The sequence below is a fragment of the Anoplophora glabripennis genome, unplaced genomic scaffold (assembly GCF_000390285.2).
Source record: "Anoplophora glabripennis isolate ALB-LARVAE unplaced genomic scaffold, Agla_2.0 scaffold880, whole genome shotgun sequence".
NCBI classification, from domain to species: domain Eukaryota; kingdom Metazoa; phylum Arthropoda; class Insecta; order Coleoptera; family Cerambycidae; genus Anoplophora; species Anoplophora glabripennis.
Genome location: NW_019417423.1, coordinates 73,815 through 90,839, shown reverse-complemented (window position 1 = coordinate 90,839; position 17,025 = coordinate 73,815). Strand labels below are relative to the sequence as shown.

The 17,025-nt window shown below is 33.0% G+C and overlaps 1 protein-coding gene and 1 pseudogene across 2 annotated transcripts; both read left to right on the top strand.

The window, feature by feature from the left end:
- The first annotated feature begins 243 nt into the window (after positions 1-243).
- Positions 244-12,781, top strand: LOC108911899 (venom carboxylesterase-6). 2 transcript variants are annotated; one of them, XM_023456282.1, is made up of 11 exons: positions 244-388; positions 2,572-2,793; positions 2,868-2,993; positions 3,597-3,756; positions 3,823-4,008; positions 4,850-5,040; positions 7,102-7,270; positions 7,454-7,632; positions 8,734-8,887; positions 12,244-12,376; positions 12,471-12,781. In XM_023456282.1, exons 2-11 carry the CDS (start codon positions 2,572-2,574, stop codon positions 12,652-12,654), a joined length of 1,704 nt encoding a protein of 567 aa, XP_023312050.1. In that variant the 5' UTR covers positions 244-388; the 3' UTR covers positions 12,655-12,781. The 2 variants fall into 2 exon arrangements, with proteins under 2 accessions (XP_023312050.1, XP_018572491.1); XM_018716975.2 differs by lacking the exons at positions 12,244-12,376; positions 12,471-12,781 and adding exons at positions 8,967-9,099; positions 9,194-9,504 and having other exon boundaries at positions 245-388.
- A 998-nt stretch (positions 12,782-13,779) lies between these two features.
- Positions 13,780-17,025, top strand: part of LOC108911900 — an 11,101-nt pseudogene continuing 7,855 nt past the window's right edge.

Sequence of the window (17,025 nt, the reverse complement as noted above, 5' to 3'; positions counted from 1 at the left end):
ATAATAATAATAATAATAATAATAATAATAATGATAATGATAATAATAATAATAATGATAATGATAATAGCACATCATCTAAATTTCCTGTATCTTGTTAATAATATAATTAATTCAACAGGCCATTAACTGGTACCTATGCACTGCAAGAGATAAATAAAGCTAAACTTTTCACTTTGGTGGGGAATTCTGTGCCGCATCGGTGAATCATTTACAATGGTACAAATAAGGATAATACATGTACGACAGTTTAGTTCGTTAAAGGTGGTTAAAGGTAAACCACTTGTTCGATGATACATGCAGTTGATAAAAAAATATTTTATCTAATAGCAAGTGGAACAAGTGAAGTGCAAATCGTTTTTTGTGTGATAGCAAGGTATCTAATCAAGTAGGTATATTTTAAATTTAGAGCCAATAATTTTTAAATACACATATTGCTTTATAAATATAGTTAGAAATACATTATCTTCGTTGGAGAAACTCCTTATATTTTTAAATTTAACAATAAAAGTATGTTGAGCTGATTTTTATGACTTTTTTTGAACTTGAAAAACTGTTGAAACTTTAATATTATATTTATTGATATTGAAAGGTTGATCAGAAATTTTTTTAAGGTAAAATATGGACAATAATCAGCGCTCCTATGGCATCCATGTAAAAAAAAGTTGTCGGATAGTATCTACCCACGATTCCAAATTTCCAGTACATCTGAAATAAAATAAGGAAACGACATTTTAATCTCTGGATGTGTGGTTATCGCAAGAACTAGAATTTGCATTATTGCCGAAGTTTTGAAAAAAAAAAAATATATTTTTTTCCCCACTACAAAAAAAAAACTATAATGATATCATAATTATTCTAGTTCAAGCGAAAACTAGACGTGTACAGAAAATGTCTGTGGAAGTAGAGCAAAATCGGTTAAAACTTTTCGAGATATATCGAGTACCGTTTTGAAAAATATTGTTTAGTAAGACTAAATCGCGTACGAAAGTTCGAGAACGTATTACACAAAATAATTGAACTCACGATTATTGGGCAGTGCCTGTCTGGTTTCAGTGCTTTTAAACAACTGTACATACACACATAGCTACGAAGTGTGTTAATTGGGGGAGCCACAAAGTGGCATCGGTCGCAAGAATACTTTCCTTTCTACGCCTGTAACTTTATAACGACATCGAATTTCAACAAATCCTTTTCTCCACGTATGACTTTTTTTAGGCAAAAAAAAATCGAATTAATTTTATTTTTAAGTAGGTATAGTCTCCTAAATGCAGCAAGATATCACGGATAACAATAACTGACAAAGAAGAAATCACGATCTCAGTACAATCTAATTATGTCCAGATAAACGTGATTTGATATTTTAATCCAGTTAAATTACATATTTGCATACGTAGTTAAGTAATTAAAAAGAATTAAGGTTATCATCGGAATTCGCAGTAAATTTGAGATTAGTAAATAACAACAGTATTTAATTACATGTGTAAATTTCAGACCTTAAAATTAATAAATGTAATCGGAGCGATTTCTTGAAAATTAAATTATTTTTCTCCACTCCTGTTGGTCGTAGAACATTTTCTTTTTAAATTCGTGGAAGAATGTCGGCTTTCAAATGGCAACAATGCCTTTCCGATTACATTTCAACTATAAGTAAAAGAATTGTAATGTTAATGAAATACCCTTTTTATTTGTGGACTGTATTTTTTATGATATTAGATATAAACAACTTCTGTGAAGTAATCTGACAAGCTGGCAGGAGCCGCAGTTCGTAGGTCCTTTTTTATTGAGATCAGACTCGAAAAAATGTATTGATGTCAATATAACAGTAAACAACCACTCAAACAAAAAAAAAAACGAAAAACAAAGCTGCTACGTCTTGATCAAGCTTTAGAGGTACATTTTTCGACCCGAAAAAAGAAGTCAACGTTTCGGTGGACTTTTCGCATATTTCCAATTATTTTGCAATACGCGCACAATTTGCACACTCTTAGAGAAGATGGGCTACATAAGTGCATTACTGGTATGATTTATTGAAACTTGAAAAAAATGTATTTTTTTTTTAAATCTAAATTTTTGCATAAAACTATTAAATATGTATTATGCAATTCTACAAAAATGCACCTCTACTTGGCAAGGACCACATATTCTGAAAGTTTCGTAAAAATATCTTTTTTCTTTTTAAAATTATATAGATATTTTAAGAAAATGTGATTTTTAGCGTTTTTTTGCAATAACTAATTTTGTTTATCAATTGACATCGGGGTAGGCTCAAAATTTTTGTTCTACGACTTTTGTCTAAAACATTTTTTTCTAAAATGTTTTTTTTTACATGAAAAGAAACTGTTCTTTGTAAACTTTGGACGACATTTTGAAAATGAAGCCCTTACATTCAGCTGGAGTAAAATAGTTCATTCAGTTTTACGGAATTTTTCCTAATGTTTGGGTGTCTTTGTTGCTGAACTAAATTTTGGCAAAAGGTATATTCGACAATTTGACTGGCCTAAATATAATTAATAGTATCGTGTGATTTGAACGAACGAATATGGAAACTTGCATAACAACATGTTTCAGATGATGCGAAGAATGACCCTAACAGTCTGCTGCATCTTAGCACTATTCGCAGTAGGTGAGGGAAATGAGGTGAAAAGCAAACATGTAACTGAAAATCCGGTAGTAACTACCCCCTTAGGACAAATAAGGGGTAGTCTTATGACTTCTAGACTGGGGAAAACGATTAATGCTTTCAGAGGTATCCGTTATGCCAAACCACCAGTAGATGAACTAAGATTCCAGGTGAGATTCATAAATTTGAGGCTTAAGTTTAAAAAAGTACAGATAGTGGAACTTATCGATTTTTAAACCGCCAGCCTCCGGTACCTGTGGAAAAATGGGAGGGAGTCTACGACGCCACCAAAGATGGTTTTCTTTGCCCTCAACCCTCTACAAGCCCTGTCTCGGAAGATTGTTTGATCGTAAACGTTTATTCAACCCAGGTTAGTGTTTAAATTATTTTGGAATGTATACAAATATACCTTAGTTATAAGGTGGTGGACGTCTGGGAAATATTTAACTCTGTGTGTGTTACAGCTAGAGGTTCAACATTTTCGAAAAAACTGGATGTCGCAAAAAATCGTTTTTTTTTTATCAAAACAATTCGAATATAATTAAGTAGGTACTGTTAAGTGAATTTGCAAAATAACGTTTTTTTCCAAGCCCGACGTTTTTTTAGCTATAGAGAACTGACACTTTTTTTTTTGTTGTCTACTCATGAAAAATTAAAATTTTGTCGATTTCCGATGTTTTAAATAAAATAATATTTATCTTTTCGAAACATGTGCTTGAATTTTACTAATTTGATATTTGAGGCCATTATTTTGTTAAAATAAAGTTATTTTCATACTCACTGATGTTCATTCCAACAGAAAAACCATAAAAAATATTTTCATAAATAATTTTTCAAATGTTGTTTTTAAAATTTTTTCAAATTTTTCCCTTCGAAGAAAAACGACAAAAAAAAAACAAATTGTTCACCCAATATTTCCTTTTATTTTGCAATTCTTACATCGTTAGTCAATTTATTGAACAAACTTTTGCAGCTTCCACGTGGTTCTGAGAATCCAAAACGTCCTGTAATCGTCCACATCCACCCTGGAGGATTCTACAGTTCAACATCAGTGAGCTACTGGGCAGGGCCCCAATATTTTATGGACCAGGATATCGTCTTGGTAACTTTCAACTATCGCTTAGGATCTCTGGGTAATAAATTCAGTCAATTAGATATACACCATAAATAAGATACACGTAATTTTATACATTATTTAGGCTTCTTGAGCACCGGCGACAAGGAAGCACCAGGCAACAATGGTTTGAAAGACCAAGTGGTGCTCCTGAGATGGGTAAAACAAAACATCGACGCCTTTGGGGGCGACCCAAACAGCGTTACCATTCAGGGGTACAGTGCAGGAAGTTGGAGCGTTATTCTGCATATGGTTTCGCCACTGTCGCAAGGTACGTAGAAAAGGAACTAACGATTTATTTGTTAGCGATATTATTAATACTTTAACATAAGACAGATGAAGATAAGACAGTTTAAAAAATATTTACAAAAAAAAAACATCTACGGCTAAGGTCGCACAAATATGTAATATAATTTAGATACCAATGAAAAATCAAAATACGTAATTTTTAAAGACACGTTAAGATAAAGTACAACACATATTCATCATTTTCAACGGGTGAATCACACCACATTTGTTCTTATTTGATGGGTAGCGGAAAAAATCCGCCCTCACAAGTTTCCTTCTGTTTCTCTCTCTTTCTGGTACAATGTTTTCCAGGAAATTCAGATATACCTCTTTTGTTAATTTGTACCTTCTTCCGTATTCACACCCAGCTATCGATTTAGGCTACGATTTTGGGAGCGAGGAACATCACTACCAGTATCAAGAAGACACTGTGTTAATTTTAAAAATCAGAAAAATTAACGAATTAGTGGTACGCTAAAACACTTCTGGCAAACAGCAAGCATGACTGTCAAACACCATAGTGCTTTTAAGACTTTCACGGTCCATAGAATACTTTGTTAGGTTGTTATGCCGTGGCCTGTGTACTTGGTCGTTGCCAGTTACAGGATTACCTTTCACTTCCTTAGCCTTAGCCAGGAATCATCGATCTGCCCTTATTGTTCTTGGGCTAGGCTCTGTAGAAGCGGACCTGCTATTGGAACCCACGGGAAGCACGTTATATAAGATTTTTTGTTCATTTTGTTGTATACTGCCGCTTATTTTAAATTATGAATTTTAACGTACGGCATTACGTGTGAAACTAAAAAAAAATACTGTGTTTACAGGCTTATTCCACAAAGGAGTTGCGATGAGTGGCTCGCCCGTGGGTGCCTGGATGCTTCCACATAACCAACTGGAAATTGCCAAAAAGCAAGCAAAAATTTTAGGATGTCCAGATGATACTAGCGCCAACATCATAAAGTGCTTGAAAACTAAGCCGTTCAAAGAACTGGGAGACTCTCTTTTTCAGTTTAGGGTACGTATGACAAATACAAATGCATAGCAAAGTAATTAGTAGCCTTTCGGTTAAAAATTGGCGCAGTTCTGTTATATATTAAATCACATATTATACATATATGTACATATAGTTAATATAATACTTATTAAGGAATTAAATGTCACTTATTTGAAACAAAAAATGTATTTGCCGGTATTGTCATAAATTTTGCAATAAAGCCTTTTGCTAGGTCAGAAGATTTTGCAGAAAAATTGCAGTAATAAATAAAAAGTTGACAAAAAAACGTTTTAACCATTAGAAGTGTTCTTTAGGATTTTTTTTTATAAAGTAGCATAATCTTTCTGGGGCCTATTTAATATAGATAATATAGATATGTTAATCAATGTCTACTTATGGCTAAGGGAGATTTCCCTCAGAGATTTCAACACAATATAGAAAACGTATTTGTTTACAGAATAATTGCATACAAGAGAATATATGTAAATAAAAAATGGCGGTGTAAAAACAATATATAAAATATACTCAGCCGAATTAGATCATAAAACCTGAAAATTTGAAAAAATTACTATTTTATGACGGGGAAGGGTATGTAGAATGATAAAATCAAGAAAGTAAGTCGAAAGAAGTTACGCTAAACTGGGAAATTGCAAATAAGTAACATATTTATGTGTTTTTTCTCTTTTTTTTAACTGCTAACGAAAATCTAGACGATTTATCGGAATTTTTGTTATTTTATGTTGTAGGCAATTAAATTAACGTTAATTTTTCCTTTCCCGTCAAAATGCAATAAAATGTCTACTAATAATTTGTTCACTTTCAAACTCAATTCGACTGGAGTAATATTTTAATGTTTGTTAGCACGTAACAAGATAAAAAAAGACTGTCAGATTCTCAATTTTTTATTAAAATTTGTAACTTTTTTCCTGAGATTCTCTTTAATGATCCCCAAAAAAATATAATAAAACTAGGAAATAGTTGGTGCCATTATTTCAAACTGATTGTAATATAAATATTTTCTTACTAATTACTAATTACTAATTTACTTAAAAAAAAACAAAAAAAAAATTGTTTCGTATGAGTTAAACGCTCACATAATCTATAAGGTAACAACATCTATGTAAATGCGTTTTCTATAGCACATTTGAAATGTTTAGAAAGCAGTTTATGTACTTAGCAAAATACAACTATAGTACGATCATATTCGATGCAAAGTAATAAATCATTGCCTGTCAAGAGAACCAATGAAGTACGCCTTTAAGGGTTTTACAAATTGAATAATTTCTTTATACATTATGAAGGGACGAGGGGATCAGTTCAGGTCTGGCACCCTTGTTGCTACAAAAATTCCTTTATTCTCATAAACTATTTATTTTAAATGTAATTTATTATAAATCCAATTTGTTTCCTAAATTCCACATATGTACTACATTTTACCTCTGTACGCGCCACTGTTGTTTACTTGTTTTTTGGAAGTGCTCTCTAATTGACAGCAAAGCTCGCCAGGTTACTATTTGACGTATAACCGACCAGTTCGTACACTCGATGCACCTGGCCGACTACAGTTACTACCAGAATACAATGCGTATGATGCGGTATTTCAGATTGTACATTCAGTTTCATTTTAAATTTGAAATTGTTCATCTTACGCCTTCTAAAAATGATGACACTTTTTTCCTTTGATAAAAGGCCGACAATTTTTTGCTCTACTTTGCATCGTATACGATCCTACTATAATAGTACACAAAAATTGGGATAAACAGAGATCAATATGCCGCCGCCGCCGGTAAGTATTATGATAAACAACATTTTTTATTTAGTATCCGATTTATAGACGAAAAGTCCATCTAATAAAAAATTACTGCCGACAATAAGAGAACAAGATTTTTTTTTGTAATAATATTTATTTTATTTCTGTAAATTCTCATGTTAATATTACACCAACTACGTAATTATCCACTTAAATCATTGATAAGTTTCCAAGGAAGACTCTTTTACAGAATATAGAAATTTTGCTCAGAAATTATACCTTCATTTTTTGCAGTGCACATTTTTTATTGAATACTAAAATGTCCTTTTTAGGAATTTGGATACGACCCAGTTCTAATATGGTCTCCCGTTATCGAAGACGACTTTGGCCAAACACGGTTCTTGACTGCCCACCCCATCGATCTCATACAAAGTGGAAAATTCCAAAATGTACCTTTTATTACTGGCATAACGACCGATGAATTCGGATACTACGCCTTTAGTAAGTGAAACATATAAATAAAATATTAAAATTCTAGGAACTCATTAATTTTCACGGCAGTCATTCGAATAACATTAGTATTCAATAACTTGAATTTTATCGTCGCATAAGTATGTATACATTGTTTATATTATCTTGACTTTGTTTTCTTAAAACAAATTTTTCATAAATTTTCCTTTCCAGACGTAGTAAACAACGAAACTCTCACCAAACAAATAAACAAGGACTTTTACAAAATCGCGCCAATAGCTTTCATCTATGAAAGAGACACGAATCGTTCAAAAATTGTCAGCGAAGACGTGAAGAACTTCTATTTGCATGACAAGCCTGTGGACAAATCACAATTCACGGCTTTGGCTAACGTAATTATATTATTTTACTATTAATAATTATGCAGGGCGTAATTTGAATGAAATACAAACATTTATAATAAGATAGTTTTCTCAATTCTCTCAAACTGATTTACAAAAAAAACAAGTTTTCGTACTCAACCACTGGATAGGATAAAGCGCATAACCAATTTGGAGCTACGACATGCATTATTGTCAGTTTCCCTTTTTTAGGATTCTCATACTTGTTTTTTTCATAATATCTGACAAAGATTTAACAGTAAAGACAACACGAATACACCACTCCGTCACTAAACACTGAAATAAATATTATAAGGTTATACACCGTAAGTTTCAATATAAAATTAAATTTAACAAAACCCTTCACAATACAAATTCGATTTCGGTTTCAGTAAAATCTAATATTTAATATTTTATGCACAAATTAAAATAAATGTAATAAAATGAAGCGATGACTTATTCCGGTATTCTGGAAAAAACTGTCGTTACGTCCATGCGTGTTAACGCCTTGTCATATCACATCAGGTGGATTGATATTTGTAGTTGGGCAGGCCATTCATTAACGTTAACTTTTACTGCTGCTAGCGCGTTTATTATATTAATAATGTAACACTTTCTGAAAATAAAAGTTAAATCCTTTCTTTAATTGTCTCTAAAATCTCGGTGCGATACGTTCAATAGTTAATTAATAATTAATGTCATAAATAAACTATCTTGGGAACAAAGACGCGTAGGTGATTTCTTTTTTTTTAATCACCGTAAAAATAAGCTCTATTTAATGCAAATAGAGCGAATTCCCGAGCGGCTTTTGCCTGACCCTGGGACAATTTGTTTATAACGCTGTTTTGCACGTAAACAATTAGTTGCAAAATAACGAACAAAATTAAATAATAAATAGCTGGAGCAACAGTTTAACGGTCAATTGAATCGGCGCCGGCGTTTAACATGTTGATCATGGGTTGACCGTCTTTTCCATAAATTTCAATAGGTAATTTAATTGCCTACAACACAAAATAACTCGTTTTCTGTTCAATGTTTTTTTTTTAATATTTGCATTCAATAAGATTAGTATTTCTTAGGATTTGTTTCTAAAATACATTTTTTCCTGTTTAGTTGTACGCCGATGCGATAGTGGGATTTTCAGTAAATAGAGCAGCGAAACTGATATCCCAGTACAGCAGTGAGTGTGTCTATTACTACCATTTCAGCTACCAGGGACGCTACAGTCACTTCTACCTACCTGACAGTAACAACACCACTCCTTATGGTATGCGAGTAAAGACATTTGTCCATCCTCAACATTAAAATCGGCTCTAAAAATTGCTTTTTTTTCTGATGTGTTTTAGGGGTTGTCCATCACGATGATCTCATATATTTGTTCTACATTTCCAAATTATTCCCGTGGTTCAACGCCACATCCCCAGAAGTAGAAATGGTAGAAAAGTTGACGACTCTCTATGCGAATTTCGCTAAGACCGGGTAAGGAACTATAAACAATACTGAAAATTGAAAATAAACATCGGGAAAATAAATACCTACATTTGTGTGTAAATATCCAATGTTTTTATTTTAGAAATCCAACCCCTACATCAACTGACAAACTGGACAAAGTGAAGTGGGAACCTTTCACTCTTAAGGACCAGAAGTACTTGGATATCGGAAAGAAGCTTGTAATGCAGGAGAAGCTGCACGGAAAGCGGTACGCGGAGTGGGAAAAGCTGTTCCCCTTGCCCCTTGACCCTAAGCAAAACCACTAATTAGTTGCGGAGGATATCGTTCTCCTCTCACTTAATAATAAGGAGACCTTTTTTTAGAAACATTCTTTATTTACGATGTATTAAATATACATTATCTTTTGTGAAATAAAATAATTTTATATTTAAATGTCAATTTTTATTTACATTTTTATTATTGTCTCATGTTGCAAAATAAAAAAGTAAACGATCTAATAACGCTTTCATTGTAGCAGTACTTTGAACCAGTACCATGTAAATATAGTATATAATAACATTGAGTTTATACATAGTCTTTAAATTAAAACTACCCACCTGGAATTAAAACAAATATGAGACACGTCGATTTTCTTTTAAGGGGGACACGTGATGGCTTAGTTTTGGTGTCTTGGAAGTTACCCTTTTGGCAAAGGCGTAAAATACTCTACGTTGAAATAGCAATGAATGAAAGAATGGTATTTTATTAAATGTTCAAATTTTATTTTATTTTGCCGTACAAAACCTAACCAAGTCACCAAGTACAAAATTCAGAAGAATAGGGGAAATTTTAGAGCCCATTGGCGCGCCAAAAATCTGTTTGTAATAACTATTCTTGAATAAAAAATAATTAGAATAAAAAAATAAAACCAAGAGAGACAAAAAACTATTTATATTCAATTTACAATGTTGAGAAACAATGTTCGAATTGTTTATTAAACACTGGTAAACTATATTTTTTTGGTAAATTAGTAAATACCTAATGAGACTACATCAAAATTGACTACTATAAACCTACAGGTAATTGATTCTTCTTCTGAAGTTGTTCATTTTTATAGTATCTATGTAAACAATATGCAAGGGTCAGATTCGGTCTGTACAACTATGACAATTTGTTGCGGGTTGCCCAAATATATGACGTTACACTAAAATAGTCTATTCTCTAAGAACCTGTCTACTTGAATGGTAAGTATAAAACTATTTTGAATTATATATTCTTTCAAGTCCATCCCTGGCGCATCATCAAAATTTCCTGTATCTTTTTAATATTATAATTAATTCAACTGGTATGCACTGCAAGAAATAAATAAAGCAAAACTTTTCACCTTGGTGGGGAATTCTGTGCCACATCAGCGAGTCTTTACAAGAGTACAAAAAGGATAATACATCTACGACAGTTTAGTTCGTTAAAGGTAAACCACTTGTTCGATACGCGTAGACGGCGAATAAGTGGAACAAGTGAAGTGCAAATCGTATTTTGTGCGATATCAAGGTATATATGATGAATACCATTTTGGGTAATACTATATTGACTAAAACGCGTTTGAAAGTTCGAAAACGTATTACAAAAATAATTGAACACACGATTATTTGGCAATGCCTGTTCGGACAGCTGTACATACATACATACCTACGAAGTGTGGTAACTGGTGGAGTAGCAAAATGACATCGGCCGCCAAAACACTCCTTTCTACTGCTGTAACTTTATAAAGAAATCGAATTTCAACAAATCCTTGTCGCCACGTATTCTACATGACTTTTTGAGGCGATTTATGAAAAAAAAAATCCATTTTTTTCAACCTGACAAACTAAAAGACCCCCTTAAATGAGTTTTATTAAATTTAAGTATAGTTTCTTAAATGCAGCCAGATATAACTGACAAAGAAATCACGATCCCAGTACCATCTAATATCATGTCAAAATACACGTAATTTGAATTTCAATCCAGTTAAATTACATATTTGCATAAATAGTTAATTAAAAAGAATTAAGGTTATCATTGGAATCCGCAATAAACTTGAGATTGGTAAATAACATCAGTATTCAATTAAAACATATCGAGGGCGTCATTTCAGAACGGCGTAAGAACCACTATAGTCGGTTTTGGGTTTTTAGGGCGTATGACCTCATTTAAGCAATTTGCTTAAATCAGAAGGGCGTATGTATCTATTCATAAACATCAACACTATATTCTAACGCATTTTACTTAGGCGTATAAACCAATTTTGTAAAACAATAATATCGGAAGGGCGCATGAACCGGAAGTCAAATTATATGTTGGCATTTTACTAGATGTTAAATCTCCCCAATGAACTATAATGTATTGGTCTTATTATATTGGCAAAATCAACAAATTCATTCTAAATCGTGATTTCTAAAACGTTTTTCTCATTTCCTGTAAAATTTCAGATTTGGTTCGTAAGCTCTTCTGATACGAATGTAAATTTCAGACCTTAAAATTAGTAAATGAGATGGTAGCAATCTTTTTTGTTAGTCGTAGGACACTTTTTTTAAATTCGTAAAAAAATGTCAGCTTTCAAATGGCCATAATGAATTTCCGATTAAATTTCAATAATAAGAAACAGATCTATATTTTTCGACCCAAAAAAAGAAGTCAATGTTTCGGTAGATTGGCATCGAGCTGGGCTGAAAATTTTTGTCTGAAACATTTTTTTCTAAAATGTTTAATTTTTTTTTAACGAAAAAAACTATTTTTTGTGAACTTTGGACGACATTTTGAAAATGAAACCCTAACTCTGGGGTAAAGTAGTTCATTCAATTTTACGGAATTTTTTCTAATTTTAGCGTATCTTTGTTTACTGAACTCAAAAAATCGAGGTATTTTCGACAATCTGACTGGCCTAAACATAATTAATAGTATCGTGTGAATTGAACGAACGAATATGGAAACTTGCATAACAACATGTTTCAGATGATGCGAAGAGTGGCCTTAATAGTCTGCTACACTTTAGCTCTATTCGCAATAGGTGAGGGAAAAAATGAGGAGAAAGAGAAACATGTAACTGAAAATCCGGTCGTAACTACCCCATTAGGACAAGTAAGAGGTAGTCTTATGACTTCTAGACTGGGAAAAACCATTAACGCTTTCAGAGGTATGCGTTATGCCAAACCNGGGTTGTCCATCACGATGATCTCATATATTTGTTCTACATTTCCAAATTATTCCCGTGGTTCAACGCCACATCCCCAGAAGTAGAAATGGTAGAAAAGTTGACGACCCTCTATGCGAATTTCGCTAAGACCGGGTAAGGAACTATAAACAATACTGAAAATTGAAAATAAACATCGGGAAAATAAATACCTACATTTGTGTGTAAATATCCAATGTTTTTATTTTAGAAATCCAACCCCTACATCAACTGACAAACTGGACAAAGTGAAGTGGGAACCTTTCACTCTTAAGGACCAGAAGTACTTGGATATCGGAAAGAAGCTTGTAATGCAGGAGAAGCTGCACGGAAAGCGGTACGCGGAGTGGGAAAAGCTGTTCCCCTTGCCCCTTGACCCTAAGCAAAACCACTAATTAGTTGCGGAGGATATCGTTCTCCTCTCACTTAATAATAAGGAGACCTTTTTTTAGAAACATTCTTTATTTACGATGTATTAAATATACATTATCTTTTGTGAAATAAAATAATTTTATATTTAAATGTCAATTTTTATTTACATTTTTATTATTGTCTCATGTTGCAAAATAAAAAAGTAAACGATCTAATAACGCTTTCATTGTAGCAGTACTTTGAACCAGTACCATGTAAATATAGTATATAATAACATTGAGTTTATACATAGTCTTTAAATTAAAACTACCCACCTGGAATTAAAACAAATATGAGACACGTCGATTTTCTTTTAAGGGGGACACGTGATGGCTTAGTTTTGGTGTCTTGGAAGTTACCCTTTTGGCAAAGGCGTAAAATACTCTACGTTGAAATAGCAATGAATGAAAGAATGGTATTTTATTAAATGTTCAAATTTTATTTTATTTTGCCGTACAAAACCTAACCAAGTCACCAAGTACAAAATTCAGAAGAATAGGGGAAATTTTAGAGCCCATTGGCGCGCCAAAAATCTGTTTGTAATAACTATTCTTGAATAAAAAATAATTAGAATAAAAAAATAAAACCAAGAGAGACAAAAAACTATTTATATTCAATTTACAATGTTGAGAAACAATGTTCGAATTGTTTATTAAACACTGGTAAACTATATTTTTTTGGTAAATTAGTAAATACCTAATGAGACTACATCAAAATTGACTACTATAAACCTACAGGTAATTGATTCTTCTTCTGAAGTTGTTCATTTTTATAGTATCTATGTAAACAATATGCAAGGGTCAGATTCGGTCTGTACAACTATGACAATTTGTTGCGGGTTGCCCAAATATATGACGTTACACTAAAATAGTCTATTCTCTAAGAACCTGTCTACTTGAATGGTAAGTATAAAACTATTTTGAATTATATATTCTTTCAAGTCCATCCCTGGCGCATCATCAAAATTTCCTGTATCTTTTTAATATTATAATTAATTCAACTGGTATGCACTGCAAGAAATAAATAAAGCAAAACTTTTCACCTTGGTGGGGAATTCTGTGCCACATCAGCGAGTCTTTACAAGAGTACAAAAAGGATAATACATCTACGACAGTTTAGTTCGTTAAAGGTAAACCACTTGTTCGATACGCGTAGACGGCGAATAAGTGGAACAAGTGAAGTGCAAATCGTATTTTGTGCGATATCAAGGTATATATGATGAATACCATTTTGGGTAATACTATATTGACTAAAACGCGTTTGAAAGTTCGAAAACGTATTACAAAAATAATTGAACACACGATTATTTGGCAATGCCTGTTCGGACAGCTGTACATACATACATACCTACGAAGTGTGGTAACTGGTGGAGTAGCAAAATGACATCGGCCGCCAAAACACTCCTTTCTACTGCTGTAACTTTATAAAGAAATCGAATTTCAACAAATCCTTGTCGCCACGTATTCTACATGACTTTTTGAGGCGATTTATGAAAAAAAAAATCCATTTTTTTCAACCTGACAAACTAAAAGACCCCCTTAAATGAGTTTTATTAAATTTAAGTATAGTTTCTTAAATGCAGCCAGATATAACTGACAAAGAAATCACGATCCCAGTACCATCTAATATCATGTCAAAATACACGTAATTTGAATTTCAATCCAGTTAAATTACATATTTGCATAAATAGTTAATTAAAAAGAATTAAGGTTATCATTGGAATCCGCAATAAACTTGAGATTGGTAAATAACATCAGTATTCAATTAAAACATATCGAGGGCGTCATTTCAGAACGGCGTAAGAACCACTATAGTCGGTTTTGGGTTTTTAGGGCGTATGACCTCATTTAAGCAATTTGCTTAAATCAGAAGGGCGTATGTATCTATTCATAAACATCAACACTATATTCTAACGCATTTTACTTAGGCGTATAAACCAATTTTGTAAAACAATAATATCGGAAGGGCGCATGAACCGGAAGTCAAATTATATGTTGGCATTTTACTAGATGTTAAATCTCCCCAATGAACTATAATGTATTGGTCTTATTATATTGGCAAAATCAACAAATTCATTCTAAATCGTGATTTCTAAAACGTTTTTCTCATTTCCTGTAAAATTTCAGATTTGGTTCGTAAGCTCTTCTGATACGAATGTAAATTTCAGACCTTAAAATTAGTAAATGAGATGGTAGCAATCTTTTTTGTTAGTCGTAGGACACTTTTTTTAAATTCGTAAAAAAATGTCAGCTTTCAAATGGCCATAATGAATTTCCGATTAAATTTCAATAATAAGAAACAGATCTATATTTTTCGACCCAAAAAAAGAAGTCAATGTTTCGGTAGATTGGCATCGAGCTGGGCTGAAAATTTTTGTCTGAAACATTTTTTTCTAAAATGTTTAATTTTTTTTTAACGAAAAAAACTATTTTTTGTGAACTTTGGACGACATTTTGAAAATGAAACCCTAACTCTGGGGTAAAGTAGTTCATTCAATTTTACGGAATTTTTTCTAATTTTAGCGTATCTTTGTTTACTGAACTCAAAAAATCGAGGTATTTTCGACAATCTGACTGGCCTAAACATAATTAATAGTATCGTGTGAATTGAACGAACGAATATGGAAACTTGCATAACAACATGTTTCAGATGATGCGAAGAGTGGCCTTAATAGTCTGCTACACTTTAGCTCTATTCGCAATAGGTGAGGGAAAAAATGAGGAGAAAGAGAAACATGTAACTGAAAATCCGGTCGTAACTACCCCATTAGGACAAGTAAGAGGTAGTCTTATGACTTCTAGACTGGGAAAAACCATTAACGCTTTCAGAGGTATGCGTTATGCCAAACCACCAGTAGATGAACTAAGATTCCAGGTGAGATTCATAAATTTGAGGTTTAAGTTTAAAAAAGTGCAGATGGTGGAACTTATCGATTTTTAAACCGTCAGCCTCCGGTACCTGTGGAAAAATGGGAGGGAGTCTACGACGCCACCAAAGATGGTTTTATTTGCCCTCAACCGTCTAGAAGCCTTGTGTCGGAAGATTGTTTGATCGTAAATGTTTATTCAACACAGGTTAGTGTTTAAATTATTTTGGAATGTATAAAAAAATATACCTTTATAAGGTGGTGGACGTCTGGGAAATATTTAACTCTGTGTTACAGCTAGAGGTTCAAAATTTTCAAAAAAACTGGACAACGCAAAAAATGTTTTTTTTTCTCAAAACAATTCGGAAAAATTTTTTATTTTTTTTTTAATTCTTAACTAGTCACAATTTACCGAACATACTTTTGTAGCTTCCACATGGTTCTGAAAATCCAAAACGTCCAGTAATCGTCCACATCCACCCTGGAGGATACTACAGTTCAACATCAGTGAGCTACTGGGCAGGGCCCCAATATTACATGGACCAGGACATCGTCTTGGTAACTTTCAACTATCGCTTAGGATCTTTGGGTAATAAATTCGACCAATTAGATATAAAACATAAATGACATAAACGTAACTTTATACATTATTTAGGCTTCTTGAGCACCGGCGACAAAGAAGCACCAGGTAACAATGGTTTGAAAGACCAAGTGTTGGTCTTGAAATGGGTAAAACAAAATATCGAAGCTTTTGGGGGGGACCCGAACAGCGTTACTATTCAGGGGTACAGTGCAGGAAGTCGTAGCGTCATTCTGCATTTGGTTTCGCCAATGTCGCAAGGTACGTTGAAAGGGAACTAACGATTATCTGCCAGTGGTGTTATTAAAACGATTTTCCTAGAATTTAGTTAATTATACAGTGTGTTAGAAGTATGACTGTCATTACTTAAACTTAATATAAGATTAAGACCTCTTTTATGCACGCGTTTTTCTCCTCTCAACGCGAAATTGAGAAAAACGCGGTATATTTCTGCTCCATTTTATGCACGCGTATTTTATCAGTTGTCGCCAGTTTCAGGCCACACAGTAGTCAGTGAAGTACATGAAAATGGATCCGTGTATATTGTATTTGTGCTATAAAAAAATATGTAATAGAAGACGTAAGAGGCGTTGGGCAGTACATCCAATTAATAGAAATAGAATTCAATTGCGTCCATTGCATCCATGTCCCGCTTGATCAATAGCTAAACTAAAACTAAAACAAACTGTGCTAAAACTATTCTTGACAGACAGAGCCACTGGACTTGCGACAAAGAGCGCTTTGCATAAAAACGCCGATATACTGTCGTGCTTTTTCGGAACGCGTGTCGCCAAGCGTTCTGTAAAGCCATCGCGACAGAATTGAAAACGCGAGAGCAAATAAACGAGCGTAAAATGCATAAACGTAGTAACTCTATTCAGGGTATCTTGAAACGCGGCGTTTTTGTCA